At 65.9% G+C, this 16,691-nt stretch overlaps 1 protein-coding gene across 2 annotated transcripts in view; it reads right to left on the bottom strand.

Annotated features, from left to right (window-relative positions):
• Positions 1-8,949: 8,949 nt before the first annotated feature.
• Positions 8,950-16,691, bottom strand: part of LRP1 (LDL receptor related protein 1) — a 180,609-nt gene continuing 172,867 nt past the window's right edge. For both annotated transcript variants that reach the window (XM_084610262.1, XM_084610263.1), the window contains exons 78-89: positions 16,133-16,239; positions 15,582-15,698; positions 15,068-15,244; positions 14,384-14,524; positions 13,937-14,110; positions 13,326-13,487; positions 12,523-12,697; positions 11,942-12,046; positions 11,481-11,545; positions 11,102-11,192; positions 10,586-10,730; positions 8,950-10,360 (exon numbers count right to left, since the gene is read on the bottom strand). In XM_084610262.1, coding sequence (XP_084466388.1) covers positions 10,220-10,360; positions 10,586-10,730; positions 11,102-11,192; positions 11,481-11,545; positions 11,942-12,046; positions 12,523-12,697; positions 13,326-13,487; positions 13,937-14,110; positions 14,384-14,524; positions 15,068-15,244; positions 15,582-15,698; positions 16,133-16,239 — 1,600 coding nt within the window. In that variant the 3' untranslated portion in view covers positions 8,950-10,219. The remainder of the gene's footprint in view (positions 10,361-10,585; positions 10,731-11,101; positions 11,193-11,480; positions 11,546-11,941; positions 12,047-12,522; positions 12,698-13,325; positions 13,488-13,936; positions 14,111-14,383; positions 14,525-15,067; positions 15,245-15,581; positions 15,699-16,132; positions 16,240-16,691) is intronic.

Below are 16,691 nucleotides of genomic sequence, written 5' to 3'. Positions count from 1 at the left end.
TGCCCCTCGGAGACGCCGGTGGGGGGTCCGGGGGGCGTGCGTGTCTGTGTCTGGGCGCACGTGTGCACATGCGGGTGTGTTTGCACATGGGTGTGCGCGTGTGAACAGCCCGAGGGGACGAGCAGCGTGCGAGAAGGAGGGAACGGGAATTGAAGGGTGCTTGCGGAGAGCAGGATTAAGGAAGGCGAGACACGGGAGGGCAGAAGGAGACAAGGCTGGAGGAAGGAGGACGAGGGATTGAAAAGAGAGAAGGAAAAGGCGAGAAAAGGGAAGACGGCTAGGAAATTGGGGGCGGGAGGGAGAAAAGACCCCAACCCAGCGAATAACCGGCTGCCCTGTTCAGGGGTGAGCCGGGCGCTTGCCAGGCCGGGCTGAGCTCTGCCCCAGAGCGGGCAGAGCCCAGACGCAGTGGGTCCGCGGGAGCTGCCGGTCCCTCGCCTGGCTTTCAGGGGGCTGGTGAGTCGCTGGGCCGCAGGCGGCTGGTGTCAGCGACCCCTCCGTGCTGGAGATTCCCACCCAACCCCTGTCATGGGGTCCCCGGGCGATGCTCCCTACGCAGCCAGGCAGGACTCTGGGGGAGCCTCCTCTCCTCAGGGCAAGAAGCTCACCCGGCTTCCACCTTCCTGGGTCTGAACTCGGAGCATCCAGCATCCTCTGCCCCTCCCTGCGCTTCCCACAGCCAGTCCGCCCAGGCGGGGTCCTGGGGGGGCCAGACGGTCCTGCTCCCCAACTCCACAGCCAGACGGGACTCTCAGCCAGCCAGGAAAACAGAAGGTTTATTAGACGACAGGAACATGGTCTAAAACGGAGCTTGTAGGTACAAAGACCAGGACCCCTCAGTCAGGTCCATCTTGGGGGGCAGGGAGGCCAGAGCCCCATCTGGGCCTCCCCCCATTTCCCCAGCCAGCTCCAAACTGAAACTCTCCAGCCCCTTCTCCGGCCTTTGTCCCTTTCCCGGGCCAGGAGGCCACCTGATCTCTTTGTTCTCCAACCCCTTCAGTTGGCACCTTGCAGGGGAAGGGCCCAGGCCATCAGTCCCCAGGAGACAGGGTGTCAGCCATCCTCTGGGCAGACGCCATCACACTGGTCCCCTAGGGCGCCGCCACAATCACACCCCCTTAGCCCCCCACCTAGATACTTAAGAACTGCCTAGGGGAAACTGAGGCACACAGTATTCAGAGAGAACATTAAGAACATTCCCACTTCGTCATCCCACCCACCCCACACCTCCATTCATTACAATGGGAGAGCGGTTGGCAGCCGGACCATGGCCAGACAGGTGGGATGTTCAGCTGCTCCCGTCCTTGGACCCAGGACTCTCCAGCCATGCTCTACCCCTGTCCGCAGGCACCGGGCCTGCCCTGCTGTCCTCCCTTCCATTGGGCTGGTGACGGGGGAAGGGTTCTCCCACTTTTATTGAAGGGGAAACAGAGGCACAAAGGGGTGATGCGATTTGCTCACCATCACACACTGTTAGGGGGAGTAGAACCCAGGAGTCCTGATTCCAGCCTCCTCTGCTCTGGCCACTAGACCTTCTCCCAGATCTGGGGAGAGAACCCAGGAGTCCTGGCTCCCAGGTTCCCCCTCCCACTAGACCCCACTCACTCCCCGGGCCGCACCACCAGCATGCAGCTGCATCCGCTCAGCGTCTAGTCCCACCAGGGCAGGGCTGTCCCCAAACACGGGTCTGCTCCAAGAGGGTGGGGGGCAGCCTAGCCAGGGAGGGGTCTTCTGCACAGCCTGGTGCAGGGCCCAGAGGAGCTGGCAGACAGCTCTTGGGGCATCTGTGCAGTCTCAGCTCTCCGTCCCCTCAAGTCCCACGTGGCCAGTGCTTCAGAGCCAGCCCCACTGCTGAGAGCAAGGCAGCCCGGGGGGAGGAGGAGTGTAGTCTAGTGGTTGGAACCGGGGGGAGGGGGGCAGTATGGGGAGCCAGGACACCTGGGTTCCATTCCCCATTCTCCCTCCAACTCACCTGGAGACAGCTCACTCCCTGTCCTGTCCAACTTACAGAGGAGCAAAAGCCAATTGCTGGGGCTGGCCCCAGGGCCCCTGCCTGTGAGATGTTGGGGGGCCCTGCCAGGGGGTTGGGGCTGGCTAGTGTAGAGGGCAGGAGACTGATGGGGGATGGGGGATGGGGGAGGGACCCAGCCCCCCAAGCTGATGCTACCTATGGACGAATCCCCTGGGAATTTCCTGCTCACACCTGGCTGGGCCAGGACCATGGAGGGGCACCCCTGCACCCGGGGGGTGGGGCCCTGGCTGTGCATCACCCACCTTCCCGGCAGCAGCCCTGGGGGCGGCCAGGGCCCCTTTCCGGGAGCCTGCTTGTAAATGGGGCCAGGACATGGGGGGCAGGGCACCTTGGAGCCCCCACCCTCAACCCGTTAGCTGCTGGGTGGGGACCCCGGCTCTGCGCAGAGGACAGCTCCCACCATGCACCTGGGCAGCAGCGCACGGCTGCCCATAGCGGGCCAGGGGGGTCATAGATGTCACGGACCCACAGATCATGCCCACTCTTGGCCCCACCTCTCTGAGCCTTAGCACACCTGTTTCTCGCCGTGGGCCCCCTCAGGGAGTCCCCTCGCTCTGGACCCCCGGGGCCTCCACCCCCCGAAGGGGATGATGCCCCCCGTTCTCTAGTCCGGAGCGACTCTCAGCCAGCGTAAAACAGGAAGGTTTATTGAGTGTTGAACCCAGCACAGGAAACTCTCCGGGACTCAGGTCTGGCCTCCTCCAGCACAGCACATCCCAGCCTCCCCTGCATCCAGGGGGACTCTGCCTGCTCCCTCCCTCCAGCCCAGAGCCCCCCTGCTTCCCAGCTGGGCATCTGATGTCACCGGCCCCAAGCCGGCCTCTGTCCATTGTCTACTCTCCAGGTAAACAGGGTCGTAAACAGGGCCACCTGGGCCCCCTCTCCTCTCTCCACAGCCCATTGTCCTCCCTCTGGCCAGACCCGGCTGGGACTCCTGAGCTGGGCCTCCAAGTCACTGGGTCACCAGTCACTGGGGGTCTCCGTTCTCCACGCCCGTGGTTGGGGTCCCATGGTTCCTCGCCGGTCCTCTGTAACCACAAACTCCCTCTCCAATCCCCTCGTTAAACCCGTAGCACCTAGGGAAACTGAGTCCCACCCCCTCTGCATGCAAACCGTAGGAAAACCAAGAAAATCCCCCACAGGAAACAAGGAAAAACAAGAAACTCCCCCACTATGAGTGTCACAATAGTCTCAGAGAAGATCAGGGTTGGAAGGGACCTCAGGAGGTATCGAGTCCAGCCCCCTGCTCAAAGCAGGACCAACCCCAACTAAATCATCCCAGCCAGGGCTTTGTCAAGCCGGACCTTAAACACCTCTAAGGAAGGAGATTCCACCACCTCCCTAGGGAACCCAGTCCAGTGCTTCACCCCCCTCCTCATGAAAAAGTTTTTCCTAATATCCAACCTAAACCTCCCCCACTGCAACTTGAGACCATTGCTCCTTGGTCTGTCATCTGCCACCAGTGGGAACAGCCGAGCTCCAGCCTCTTTGGACCCCCCTTCAGGTAGGTGAAGGCTGCTATCAAATCCCCCCTCACTCTTCTCTTCTGCAGACTAAATAACCCCAGTTCCCTCAGCCTCTCCTCGTAAGCCATGTGCTCCAGCCCCCTGATCATTTCCATTGCCCTCCGCTGGGCTCTCTCCAATCTGTCCACATCCCTTCTGCAGTGGGGGGGCCCAAAACTGGACGCAATACTCCAGGTGGGGCCTCCCCAGCGCCGAATAGAGGGGAACGATCACGCCCCTCGATCTGCTGGCCATACTCCTGCTAATGCAGCCTCACGTCTCTGCCTCGTGACACCAGCCGGGCCTCGGCCGATCCCTCCCCCCCCCAGGTGCTGCCCCAGGGGGCGGCTGGGCCCACGGCCTGCTGGGTGCTGGGCATGGGGCGGCTTGGACGGAGGCCGGGGGGAGGCCGCAGGGTCTCTGGCGCAGCACCAGGTGGGTGGGGGCACCTCAGGGAGGCTGCTGAGAGCTGAGTCTGATCTCCCCCATCCCGGCACCACTCTGTGTGCCTGCTGCAGCCCCCCCCCCGTGCCCCTCCATCCTCCTTTGCTGCCACAACTGCCGGGGGAGGAACACGCCTGATCCAAGCTGTCCTGGGGGGCTCAGAACAGGGCGGGTGGGGGGAGTGACACGAAGGGGCTGGCAGCGGGCAGGGGAAATAGGCTGATACAGGATGTTGTTGGGGGGGGGGGAGGGAGCTGGGACGTAGCTGGGGAGGGGAGGTGGCCTGGAGGGTTGGGGGGGGGGGGCTTGGAGCTGAGTCAGTTTAGCCCATCTGAGCAATGGGGGGCATGGGGACAATAGTACAAATATTGGGGGGGGGGTCTGGGGCTGTGGGGGCTAAAGGGAAACTCCCCAATGATCAGATCTGGGGGGCTGAGGAATCCCCATTCACTCCCCCAGGTCCTCCTGGGGGCACAGGGTGAGGGCAGGGGAGGGCTTGGGCATGCCGGAGGGTGCATACCCTGCTCTCTCCCTGTGCCCCCCACAAGTCTCCCTGGGCCGTTGGGGGATGCCTGGGAAGCGCTGGGCATGGAAGTGGGGAGGTGTGGTACTAGGGCCTGGATGCACCTTCCTGCAAGATCTGCCCATCCCCACCCCTCTGGCTTCCCTGAGCCCATCGGCAACAGATCACAGCGAGATCACAGCGAGCCCGGCCCCAACTCCACCTGGAATGGACCCACCCGCCCCAGTAAGAGACAAGCCCTGGCCCAACGGGCTCACAGGCTGAATGGACGAGGAGTGGGAGGGGAAACCGAGGAACAGAGCGGCGTTGTGACTTGCCCAAGGTCAGGAATAGAATCCAGGCGTCCTGGCGCCCCTTCTGATGCCGAACCCACTAGACCTCGCTGCCTCTGGCCTGCTCTGTCTTGCACAGGCAGACTGTGGCTCGAGTTTCTGCTCCTTTCCGGTCTGGCTCAGCCATGTGGCCAACGCGCCCGACTGGCTGGAATATCGGCGGAGCCACAGGGCGAAAAGGGCTCGAGAAACGAGTAAAAGAAGAAAACCCTGGAAAAGGAAGAAGAGAAAAAGAGAGACACCCCCCCCCCCACGAAGATTTTAGACCCGATAAGTGAACAAAGCGCCAAGATGAAAAGAGATCTGAGGCTGGAGCCTCTTGCGGCCATTATGGGGTCTTTAATGGTCTGTTTGTTTCTTTTCAAAGACAACAGCAAAGTCTTCAGCTGAGAATTGAGGAGCCAGGGCGGGGGCTCAGCCAGCGCCCCCCAAGCGGGGAGGGGAAAGGTTTAACGCAGCTAGTCTCTGGTAGAAGGGTCAGGGCTGAGGAGTCTCTAGCAAGGCTGGGCTAGAACTCCTGGGTTCTCTCCCAGCCCTGGGAGGGGAGTGGGGTCAAGTGAGTAGAGCTGGGGGGGAGGGGGCTGGGAGCCAGGACTCCTGGGTTCTCTCCCAGCCCTGGGAGGGGAGTGGGGTCTAGTAGGTAGAGCAGGGGCAGCAGGATGCCTGGGTTCTGTTCCGGGCTCCACAGTTTCCCTGCTGGCTGGCAGGGCTCCGGCATGTCCCGGGAGGAGCCCGTGGGCCCAGGGATGCGGCTTAGCACTCGCTTCCTGAGCCTGTGTGACCTGGGGCCAGGGGTGCCGTGGCCCCAGAACACCAGGGCTCTGTTCCTGCCCCTGCCAGCGAGCCGCTGGGCGCCCGCCCGCCCGCTGTGCTCAGAGCTCCTTGGGGCAGGGGCTGTGCAGGGCCCCGCGGAGCCCCCTGCCAACGGCTCGTCCCTCTGGACAGCGCGTGTGGGGAACAGACTGACCTTCCCCCGCTCTCGTGAAAGGTGCCCAAGCAAGTGACGATCCCAGAGTCTCCATTAGCTCAGCCGCAGGCTCCCCATCCAACCCAGGGCTGAATGAGGAGCTGGGTCCCCATTTGTGGGGAGCTGGGTCCCCATGGACCATTCAGCTCCCAGGCTGTGGAAAGGAAACTGCATTACGGCCGGATCTAGGCCACTACAGATGTGCCTCTGCCATGCACCGTTCTGGGGGTGCCCCTCACTCCCGACCCGCAGCCCCCTGCTACCCCAGCCCCGCCGGCGCCCCCCACTCCCGACCCGCAGCCCCCTGCTACCCCAGCCCCGCCGGTGCCCCCCACCTCCGACCCGCAGCCCCCTGCTACCCCAACCCCGCCGGTGCCCCCCACCTCCGACCCGCAGCCCCCTGCTACCCCAGCCCCGCCGGTGCCCCCCACTCCCGACCCGCAGCCCCCTGCTACCCCAGCCCCGCCGGTGCCCCCCACTCCCGACCCGCAGCCCCCTGCTACCCCAGCCCCGCCGGTGCCCCCCACTCCCGACCCGCAGCCCCCTGCTACCCCAGCCCCGCCGGTGCCCCCCACTCCCGACCCGCAGCCCCCTGCTACCCCAGCCCCGTCGGTGCCCCTCACTCCCGACCCGCAGACCCCTGCTACCCCAGCCCTGCCGGTGCCCCCCAGCTGGATGAGACTGGGCGGGGGGAGGTGCTGTGTGTGTGTGTTCCCTAAAGGGGATGGTCCCATCCTGGGGGGGGGGGGGGTTGTTAAACCCAGCTTCCCCCCCACCACACTCCAGTCTCCCTATCCCCTTCCCAGCCCAGCTCTGCTGAGTTCCTGAGAGCGTTGGCGCCATCTGGTGGCCGATGTGGGGGCTCCCCACCGTGGAGCTGGGATCCCATCCAGCCCCCAGCAGGCCCATGTGTGGGGAGGGACAGGATGGGGGGCACAGTAGCATCTGTGGGAGAGGAGCTGGGGTCAGCAGGGCCTGGCCCAGACGCTCAGCACTAAGGGGGTGTGTGAGCTGCTGCTGCTCAGCCCCCAGCAAAGGCAACTGGGGTCCAGGGCTATAGGGAAGGGGGAGGCAGGAGCAATGTGGGGCTGGAAGGGACCTGGCTAGTCCAGCCCCTGCCTCAGCGCCCAGTAACCCCAGAGCAGGCCTGGCTGGGGGTTTGTCTGGCCTATTTGCACAAAGCTCCAGTGAGGGAGACACTGACGTCTTCCTCGCCCCAGCAGGGCCAGCGCTGGCTGCCTTGGGGTGCAGGGAGAGCCCCCCCACCTGCAGGTGCATGGCATCCGACAGCTCCGAGCCGAGGTGCTGCGGCTCACTGGGGTGCCGGGGGCTGCCTGAGCTCTGGGGCCGTGTTCGTGTGACCAAGTGGGAATTTTTCATATTTTGTATGATGCCGGTGTGTGCCTCAGTTTCCCCTACGTGGTGCATGGTTAACTAGGTGGGGGGCGGGGAAGGGTGTTTGCTCTTTGCAGAGACCCAGGGCTCTGTGTGACTGTTGCCTGGCCCAGCCAACGGCCCGGCCAGTCGGTACCTAGCAACACGCCCTGTGGCTGGCCGCCCCGCTGTGTGGGAAGCCAGCAGGTCTGACCAGCCGGAGAACAACAGGCCAGGTGGCCAGGTGGGCCTGGGACAGAGGAGGGGGACTTGAGGGGGTGCTGGAAGCAGGACACACTCTGGACTGGGGCTCAAGGGGGGGTCAGAGCGAGCTGTGGCTCTGAAGTGACCTTGAGGGTCCAGGCTGTGACTTTCTGCTCTCTGACACCCAAGGACGTCCTAGGCCACGTTCCAGCCCCTCCGGCTGCCCGAGCGCTGGCTGGGTCACTCCGAATCAGCAAGTCTCCCCTGGGTGCCCAGTCCAGCTGGACTCGCTGCGGGGAGCTCCCAGCGAGACCCAGGGGGCTGGCGGCTCCGAGGTTCACTCCCAGGAGATGGGGAGGCTGAGGGGTTCCCCCCAACGAGCCAGTGGGACCCTAAGGGGGCTGATACGCTGCAGGGTCCCCCCCAGAGCCGGGCGCACACACCATGTCTGTGGATCCATTCCAGTTGGGTTCGTGGCTGTCTCCCTGAGCTGGGGCTCGCCCGGTGCTTGGGCGGCCAACAGACCCTTATTACACGGGACGTCCCTGCTTTTCTCAGCTCTGTACAAGCTTGCAAGTTGCTGGCGGCGGCCAAAAGCAGCAAGAACCCCCCACCCCACCTGGTTCACCAGGGCCACTGGGGGGCACACGCTGGCTGGTAGCCAGGAGAGGGGCTGCGAGGAGCCAGCGGGCGGGAAGACACCAGCTTGGGACAGACACGCTTGGACCTACATGTGAGCACACGCCCGGTGCATACGCGCACACACTCAGCAGCCTGGTGCGCCGGGGGTGTGTCAGACCCACAGAACCCTGCCTGAGCGTCCTCTCAGCTGGGTCCAGGCGTCAGCAGAAGAACAGCGGGGGCGGGTGTGTGGTTTGTGCGTGTTCAGCGGGGCAGGTCTGATGGACCGAGGGAAGGGAAGGGAGGTGGGGCTGGGATGTGCCCCCAGGTGTGGGGGTCACCTGTTTGGGGAGCAGGCAGCTGGCCTGGGTGTGGTGCTGTGGGGCAGAGTTAAGGTGATATTCCAGCAAGAGGGCAAGGGGGTTGACACTTACCCGGCTCCTCAGTGCTAACCCGTCTGGCTCAGGGGCCTGGCCGGGGCTCTGCGGGGAGCCGGACGGAGTCATGAGGAAAGGGGGAGACAATGGGGGGCTGCTGCCCCCTTGTGGCAGTACCAAGTACCGGCAGATTTGCACCGAGCTAGGACCCCTGCTTGCCTGCCTCCCCCGCAATGCTTTCTGCTCCCCCCTCCATATGCCCAATTGCCCCCTGGGGAAGGCAGGGCAAGCCCTGTTCCTCCAACACCCCGTGTCCCTGCTGTGGGCACCGCTCTGACAGGTCAGGGGCTGCCTCTTGCCCTGGGTCAGCCCAGTGCCTGGCACGACCGGGCTCTGATCTGACGGGGGGGGGCTGTCTCGTGCCCTAGGTCGGCATCACCCGGCTCCAGTGTGCTGGGATGGGGGCCGTCACCCTGTGCCTGCAGCAGCTGGGGCAATGTCGCCCCAATCCCAGGTGAGCCGCTGGCCCAGTAGCCCCCCAGCCCCCTCCAAGCAGCAGGAGCCGGGCCGCAGTTTTTAAAAATTTTATTTATAACAATCTCTGTGTTTAGTTGTAAAGTAATCCAGCAAAAGTTATGAAAAGGCGCCCCCCCGCCAAAGGCCGGAGGGGCCCCGCCCCCCGCAGGTGCTATCCCGCCCCTACTAGAAAAGCTAGGCCATTCGATTCGGTTTTCAAAAAAATGCCGGTGGGAGAAACGAGGGGAGAGGAAGCTGGCCCCGTGGGGCAGGCCGGCGGCAGCCCTAGGCGAGCCCGGTGCCCGGCCCCCCACCTTCGGCTGCAGGAGCATGCTCTAAACATGGCGCCAGGCGCAAAAGGAAGGAGCCCCCCGCAAGGGCCCCCGCTCCAGCCGTGGGGCGCCCCCCCCCAGGAATCAGTGCCCGGGCCGGGGGAGGGGAGGAAAAGGGGATCCCACCCAGAGAGTGCTCTGGGGCAGGTGATTGGTGGGGTGGGAGCAGGACGAGGGTAGGAAGGTGATTGGTGGGGTGGGAGCAGGGGCGGGAAGGAAGGTGATTGGTGGGGTGGGAGCGGGACGAGGGTAGGAAGGTGATTGGTGGGGTGGGAGCAGGGGTGGGAAGGAAGGTGATTGGTGAGGTGGGAGCGAGGAAATAGATTGGTGGGACAGGATTGCAATGGCGAATGGGGATGGGAGGGGCGGGGCTGAGGACAAGGGGGAGGAGCTCTCATCACTTTCTCCCATGCACCATCTGGCTCCTCCCCCTGCAGGTGCTGGGGGGGGAGGCTGCATGTAGGGGGGGATCGAGTCACGGTGTCGGCCCCAGACTGATTTGTTCGTCGCTTCGGGGGGGCTGGACATGGCGCCCCGGGGGGGGGAACCCACCGGAACCCAACCGAGGAGCCGGCAGCTCCGGGGGGGGTGCGTGTGTGTGTGATTGCAGGGTTAATGTTGCCCCGCAGCCCCCCCAGCCAAGGGGGGATCCCCGCAACAGCCCTGGACCCAGCCCTATGGAGCCAAGCCGGCTATTCCCCTCCACTTGAACCCCTGGCTGTTCCTGCTCCGACACCCCCCTGGCTTCACCCCTCGCTGCCGGCTCGTCCCGCAGGGGGAGCCTGGCCCGGCCCGGGGAATAGACAGGTAATAATACTGCTCACATATAAAAGTAATAATCCTTCATTTGTACATTTATACAGTGTCTGTCTCCCCCCACCCCCCCAGCTTGTCTCTTTATTGGCTTTTCCAAACCGGCGGCACTGCAGCCCCCTCCCCCCGTCTCTGCCCCCTGTGCTAGGGGGTTGCCCAACCCCCCCCGTCCCTGCCCCCTATGCCAGTGGGTCAGCCAGGTCGTCGTCCGCGCCCCGCGACAGCAGCTCCCGCTTCTCGTCCGTGCTGGCCAGCGAGTTCCGGCTGTTGTGGGCTCCCATGTAGAGGGTGGCGTAGACGGGGTTGGTAAAGTTGGTGGGCTGGGGGAGAGAGCGAGGGGTGAGGAAAGGTAAGGGGGGGGGGACAGAAGGTCCCCATGGGGGGGAGCCTTCCACTGTCCACCCCATCTCCTCTGCAGTCCCTGCCCCGTCCCCCTTCCCCACCCCAGAGTTGAGAGCCTCCCCCTCCGCAGCCCCTGCCGTCTCGGGCCAGTGGCACCCCTCCTGCAGGGTCCCCGTGGGGCCGGCTCCCACCCCCACCCTCACCTTGTCTGGGTCCAGGGTGAAGTCGGCGTCCAGCAGCTCCCCCACGTCGTCCTCCGGCTCCCCCTCATACATCTTGTAGGTGGGGTTCCCGATCTCCACGTTCATGGCGCCGTTCGTCATCCGCTGGTGCTGGAAGCCCTTGGCGCTGGGGAGCAGGGGGCAAGCACAGGGTCAGCGCTGGGCATGGGGGGCAGAGGCAGGTGCCTGTCAGAGCGGGGGGCAGTGTGTGGGGCAAAGTGCTTGGGGAGCCCCATGCTGCAGGGAGTGAGCCATCCATATCACAGGGGCAGGGCCCCACAGCCAGGTGACCCTGTGACTAGGATCTCGGCCCCGGGCCAGGTCCCCCCAACCCACCCCCTGTCCCGATAACTCCTCCAACCCACCCCCTGCCCCGATAACTCCTCCCCCGGCCCAGGGCCAGGTCCCCCAAAACCGCCCCGTCCTGGTAACACCTCCCCCAGCCCAGTACCAGGCCCCACCCCCGGCCCAGTAAGATCCTGCCCCCCCACGACTCACCCTTTAACCCGCCGCTTGTACCAGAAGACCGCCAGGGCCAGCAGCACGATGAGCAGCAGCAAAATGATGGGGATGACGATGGAGGCCGTTCCTGGGGCGGCAGGGACAGGCGGCGCATCAGGGCCCAGCTGGGGAGCCCCTAACCCCCCCCCGGCCCGGCTCATGGGGTGGGCTCTCCACTGTCTGCAGCGATCTGGGCCTGGCGCCGAGGTGCCCGGGGTGGGGGGGCGGGAATGGGGCGCTGAGCCCCTCGCCAGCTGAAAGGGGACTGAGAGATTTCTATGGGGGAGCAGTGGGATGAGCTGGCTCTGTGGGTGCAGACACCCGCCCTCCCCCGGGGACCCCCAGGGAGCAGGGAAATGCCCCCCCATATACATACGGCCGCTCTGCTGCTCGCTGACCACAAACTCCTCGCACCGCAGCCCCGTCAGATCCGTCGTGCACCTGGCAGGGCGGGAGGCCAAGCGCAGGATTAGGGGGAGTGGGGCGCAGGGATGGGGGGCACACGGAGCAGGAACACAGGGAAGGGGCACGTGGATCAGGGAGGGAGCGGGTTGGGGAGCACGGAGAGTGTCTGGACTGGTGGCTCGCAGAGCGGGCGCCCCTGCTACTCGTGCCTCCTCCATTTCGGGGGGGGGAGATACCCCCCCTGTTGCTGGGGGCGCTCTGCTGAGATTCGGAGCAGGGGACACATCCCGGCAGCTCCCGCTCAGGCAGCTCCTGGCAGGACAAGGGGGCTGAGCTGGGCCCTGCATGGGGGCTTTGCCATGGGAGTGCCCGGCCGGCAGAGCCGCCCCACAGCCCCGTCACCCCCATGCCACAGGGCCGGGCGGTGCTTACTGGCATTCCGGCATCTGTGTCCTGCTGTTCATGGCGCAGGTGCCCCCGTTCAGGCAGTAGTTGTCGCAGGTCAGGCAGCTCCGTGCCACCTTGCCATCCGGGCAGCTGTAGGGCAGAGACGGGGCAAGGTCAGCGCACGCACCCCGATCCCTCCTCGTGCCCCCACACTGTCCCTGGCCCCCCCCAGCTGTAGGGCAGAGACGCGGTGGGGTCACCACATGCACCCCGATCCCTCCTCATGACCCCCCGCCACTGCCTCTGCCCCCCAGATGTAGGGCAGAGATGGGGCATGATCAGCGCACACATCCCAAACCCTCCAGGTGCCCACCCCACTGACCCTGCTCCCCCTACCACGCCTGCAGCCAGGGAGCTGGGCGCGAGGGCTCTCCAGACGGGGCCGGCCGGGCGCAGAGCCAGCTCCCCTCCATGCCCCGATCACCAGGGCGCTGTTCTGGGCAGAGCAGCTCGGTGCCCCTGTTCTCCTAGCCCTGCCCCCATCACAGTCCCTGCCCGCAGGCAGGCTCAGCTGCCCCCAGACGCCAGGCGTGGCTGGCACCCTTCCCCCGTGAGCGGACACTTACGTGCAGGTGACCTCGCCGGTCTGCTTGTTGATGCTGCACGTGCCCTCCTGGCAGCGGGAGCACTTGCTGACCTGGCAGCGGGCGCCCTCGTACTGCGGCTGACAGCGGCACTGCTTGGCCCCGCCAGCCGCCAGCTGGCACACGCCCTCGTTCTCACAGTAGTCGAAGCACTGGCCTGTGGGGGAGAGGGCAGGCAGTGGGAGGGGGGAGTGGAGGGAGCAGCAGGGCCCATGCCCTGACCTCTTGGTCCCACTCCCCTCCCTGCTGGGGAGAGAACCCAGGAGTCCTGCCTCCCAACCCCACCCCGCTCTCTGACCGACCACCAGACCCCACTCTCCTCCAGCTCTGGGGAGAGAACCCAGGAGTCCTGGCTCCCAACCCCCTACCCTCCTCTCTGACCACTTGGCCCCACTCTCCTCCAGCTCTGGGGAGAGAACCCAGGAGTCCTGGCTCCCAACCCCACCCACCTCTCTGACCGACCACTAGACCCCACTCTCCTCCAGCTCTGGGGAGAGAATCCAGGAGTCCTGGCTCCCAAACCCCTACCCTCCTCTCTGACCACTCGGCCCCACTCCCCTCCCAGCTGGGGAGAGAACCCAGGTGGCCTGGCTCCCAACCCTGGCCCCTCTGACCACTAGACCCCCCCCACTTCCCTCCAGCTAGACCCTAATCCCCTGCCAGCTCCGGGGAGAGAACCCCAGAGTCCTGATTCCCAGCACCCCCCACCCACCCTGCTCCGACCACTCCGCCCCACCCGTTCCCGGCTGGGGAGAGGACCCGGGCGTCCGGCTCGCCCCACTCACGGTACTGGCAGTGGTCGCCGAGGAAGCCGGCTGGGCAGCGGCAGTTGGGCTGGTTGCCCTGGTTGACGCTGCAGCTGCCGTTGTTCAGACAGTATTCGGCACACACCTGCTGGTTGCACCGGGGCCCAGTGAAGCCGGTGGGGCAGCGGCACGTCGCCATCCCTGGGAAGGGGGCCAAGGCGTCAGCGGGGCGGGGCCGCGGGAGTCGCTCGTGAGGACGCTGACACCAGAGCCTCGGGGCTTCGGACCCTCCGCTCAGCTCTGGGCACCGAGGGCAGCCGGATCCGCCCAGCTGACGCTCGCTCACCAGACCGGCCCTGCCCCGGTCCTGCATCCCACACTGGCGCCGGGGGCTCCGGGGCACGGCCCAGCCGGCCCCGTGTCCCTGGGCGCCCGCAGCTCCCAGCCACACCACCCGGCCCCTCCAGCCCTGATCTCAGCCCTGTCGGACCACAGCCAGGGCAGCTACCCCGGTGCCCCCCCCAGCCCCACGGGCCCCACCAACCGCGGTGCGCCCCCCCCCAGCCCCACGGGCCCCACCTACCCCGGTGCCCCCCCCCCCCAGCCCCACGGGCGCCCCTCCCCCGGCCCTGGCTGGCAGTGCCCCATACCTGAGGGGGAGGCGGCGCAGGTGCCCCCGTTCTGGCAGTAATCCCAGCACTGGTCCAGCTGGCACTTCTCGCCGTTGTAACGCGGCTGGCATCGGCACTTGGCCTGCTTGCGGGCGTTCAGGAAGCAGCTCCCCCCGTTCAGGCAGACCAGGTCGCAGGCGTCGCTGGTCGGGACTGGAGAGCGCGGGAGGGGCGTGAGCGGGGCGGGCACAGTGCCAGCCGAGGGGCTGGTACCGCGCCCTGTGGGCACACGGCTCTGGGTGGACCAGCAATACCCCGGACTGGGCCGGGGGGCAATCTTAACCCTTACAGTGCCGGCGGGGGCAGGGGAACGTGGTGACCCTGGGAGATGCTCTGTCCACCCAGTGGCCCCCCTCTTGGGCAGCATCCCTTGGAGGGGGCGTGGCCTTGCTGCAGCTTCCTCCCCCCCCGGGGGGCACCACCTACCGACAGGCGAGACGGTGGGTGAAGGGATCACCACGCACGTGCCGTTGTCCAGCCGCTTCCCGTTGGGGCAGGTACAGACGGGGCCGCTGGGGCTGAGTAGACAGAGCCACTCGCATTTCTTCCTGTCGCAGGGATTGGTCACTGCGAGAGAGAGGGGAGGGGTGTCTGGGCGAAGGGAGCGCAGGGTGGGGGGTACCTGGCCGGGCACCCCCCGGCCGTCCCAGCGCTTGTAGCATCACCCTCCGGAGGCGCCCACCCCCTGGGGCTCTTCCCAGGCTGTCCGGCATGCTGCTGTCGCTCCTGGCTGTACCCGCTCCGGCTGGCTGCCTGGCCCCTTCTCTCTAGGGCAGGGCTGTGACTCCCCGCGTTGGAGAGGTCTAGTTCTGAGTCCTCTTCCCCCTCCCTTGTTTGTGCCACGCTAGGTCCGAACAACAAGCCCATCTACCCTGGTATCCGGCCCCCTTCCCTGCTGCCCCGGAGCAGACCAATGGGCCCATCTGACCTCGTGTCCCCCAGCCCCGGCCACCCCAGCTCAGGCTGGAGAGGGCTGTTCAGTGGCTGTGACCCCTCTTTCCTTTACGGCTAGGCAGAAGGGGGTGCCCAGTGCTGTAACCCAGGGTGCTCCGGGCAGGGCAGAGGAGGCCGAGCAGCCCTGGGGGGTCCCTGGCTGGCCCCGGGACTCACCATCCGGCTGCTTGTACTGGTGGTAGAGCACCACGTCGGTGGCGTGGTTCAGCCCAGACGTCAGGTTGGTGACGGGCCCGGGCCCGAATTTGTGGATCTTGAAGATGCGGTTGTTAATGTAGGTGACGCCGTAGATGTAATCCTCAAAGATGTCGATGCTGAAGGGGTGGCTCAGTCCTGGGGGGACAGGGCGGGAGGGGTGCAGAGTCAGCTGTAACCGGATACCTGCTGCGTGTCTGGCCAAGGGCCTCTCTACCCCGGTATCAGGGCTGCTGCGGGAACGGGGCAGGACACGGGACGCAGCGGGAGCTCTGGGGGCTGGGTCTCCTCCGCAGCTGCTCGCTGGTGACCCCTTGTGGGCAGTGAGGGAACAGCTCCGGTCCCTCTGTCTCGGTGCGCTCTGGAGACAGGATGCCAGATCCCTGCGCCCTGGGAGGGGGTGGGTGGTGGCTGCCTGTCCTACGGAGACCTCCCCCGCCCCAGCCCAGCCCGGGTCTCTGCAGCAGCCTCTCACCTTTCTTGTTATCGATGGCCACGACGGGGTCGGTGCCGTCGAGACGGATGCTGCCGATGACAGAGAGCTTGGCGTCGGCCCAGTACAGCCGCTCATTGTGATAGTCGACAGCCAGGCCTGCGGGGAGACACGCGCTGAGACCCCATCGGTCTGCAGCCCGGGCGGGCAGCTCCGCACGGCCGGTGAGTTGTGGGCCAGACACCCCAAGATGGGCTGAACGGCAGCAGGGCCCGGCTCCCAGAGTCCCCAGGTGCGGGACCCCCAGGAAGAGGGCAGATGGGGCAGAAGTGAGGTGTTGCAACAGACTCTCCAGGTACCAAGCGCTTTGAAGTGGCGTTGGTTACAGAAGAGGGAAACCAAGTCACAAAGCAACTTACCCAAAGCCATACAAGACAGAGGCAGACCTGGGAAGAGAACCCAGGAGTCCTGGGCTGGTGCCCTCACTCCGGAGCATGCTACCTGCCTGAACCCTCGCTGGGTGGAGGGGGACCCAGAGCCCCGTTTTGAGCTGCTCACCCCCTGCCCTGCCCACCGTGCCCGGCCCTGCTCACCTGTCGGCCACTGGATGTTGTCCTGCACCAGCGTCTCCCTCATGGTCCCATCCATTGCGGCCGTCTCGATCTTGGGGTGGTTGCCCCAGTCAGACCAGTACATGGTCCTGTGAAGGGAGGAAAGGCCGTGGTGGAGTGGGTCCCTGGGGGAGGGGAGGGGCGGAGCGGCACGGCCCCTGGTGCCCAGCCCCCGAAACTGCAGTGCCCCAGGCCCGCAGCCCCACTGACCTCAATGGCCTGTTTATGCTGCAGAGACGCGGGATTGAGCCGGAGGCACGCTGGGAACCCGGCTTGGGGCACGACGGGCCCTCAAAGGGTTAATCCGCACCAGCCCCGAGGAGGGGGACCTTGGCGCCTCCCCATGGCAGTTACTCCATCGCCCCACGACGCCAGGGGCCTAGGCACTCACACCCAGCAGGGATCCCCCTGCCCACACGCCCCAGGGGGACACCCAGACACCCACTGGGGCAACCCTGAGGCTGCCCAGCCTCCCTGGGGTAAGATGGGGGCCTCTCCAGCCGGCAATGGGGGGCATGTGTCGTGGGGGAGGGTGGTGGCA

Source organism: Lepidochelys olivacea (genome assembly GCF_965140295.1).
Source record: "Lepidochelys olivacea isolate rLepOli2 genome assembly, chromosome: 20".
NCBI lineage: Eukaryota > Metazoa > Chordata > Testudines > Cheloniidae > Lepidochelys > Lepidochelys olivacea.
Note: the sequence above shows the minus strand (reverse complement) of the source record. Positions and strands in the feature narration are given on the sequence as shown.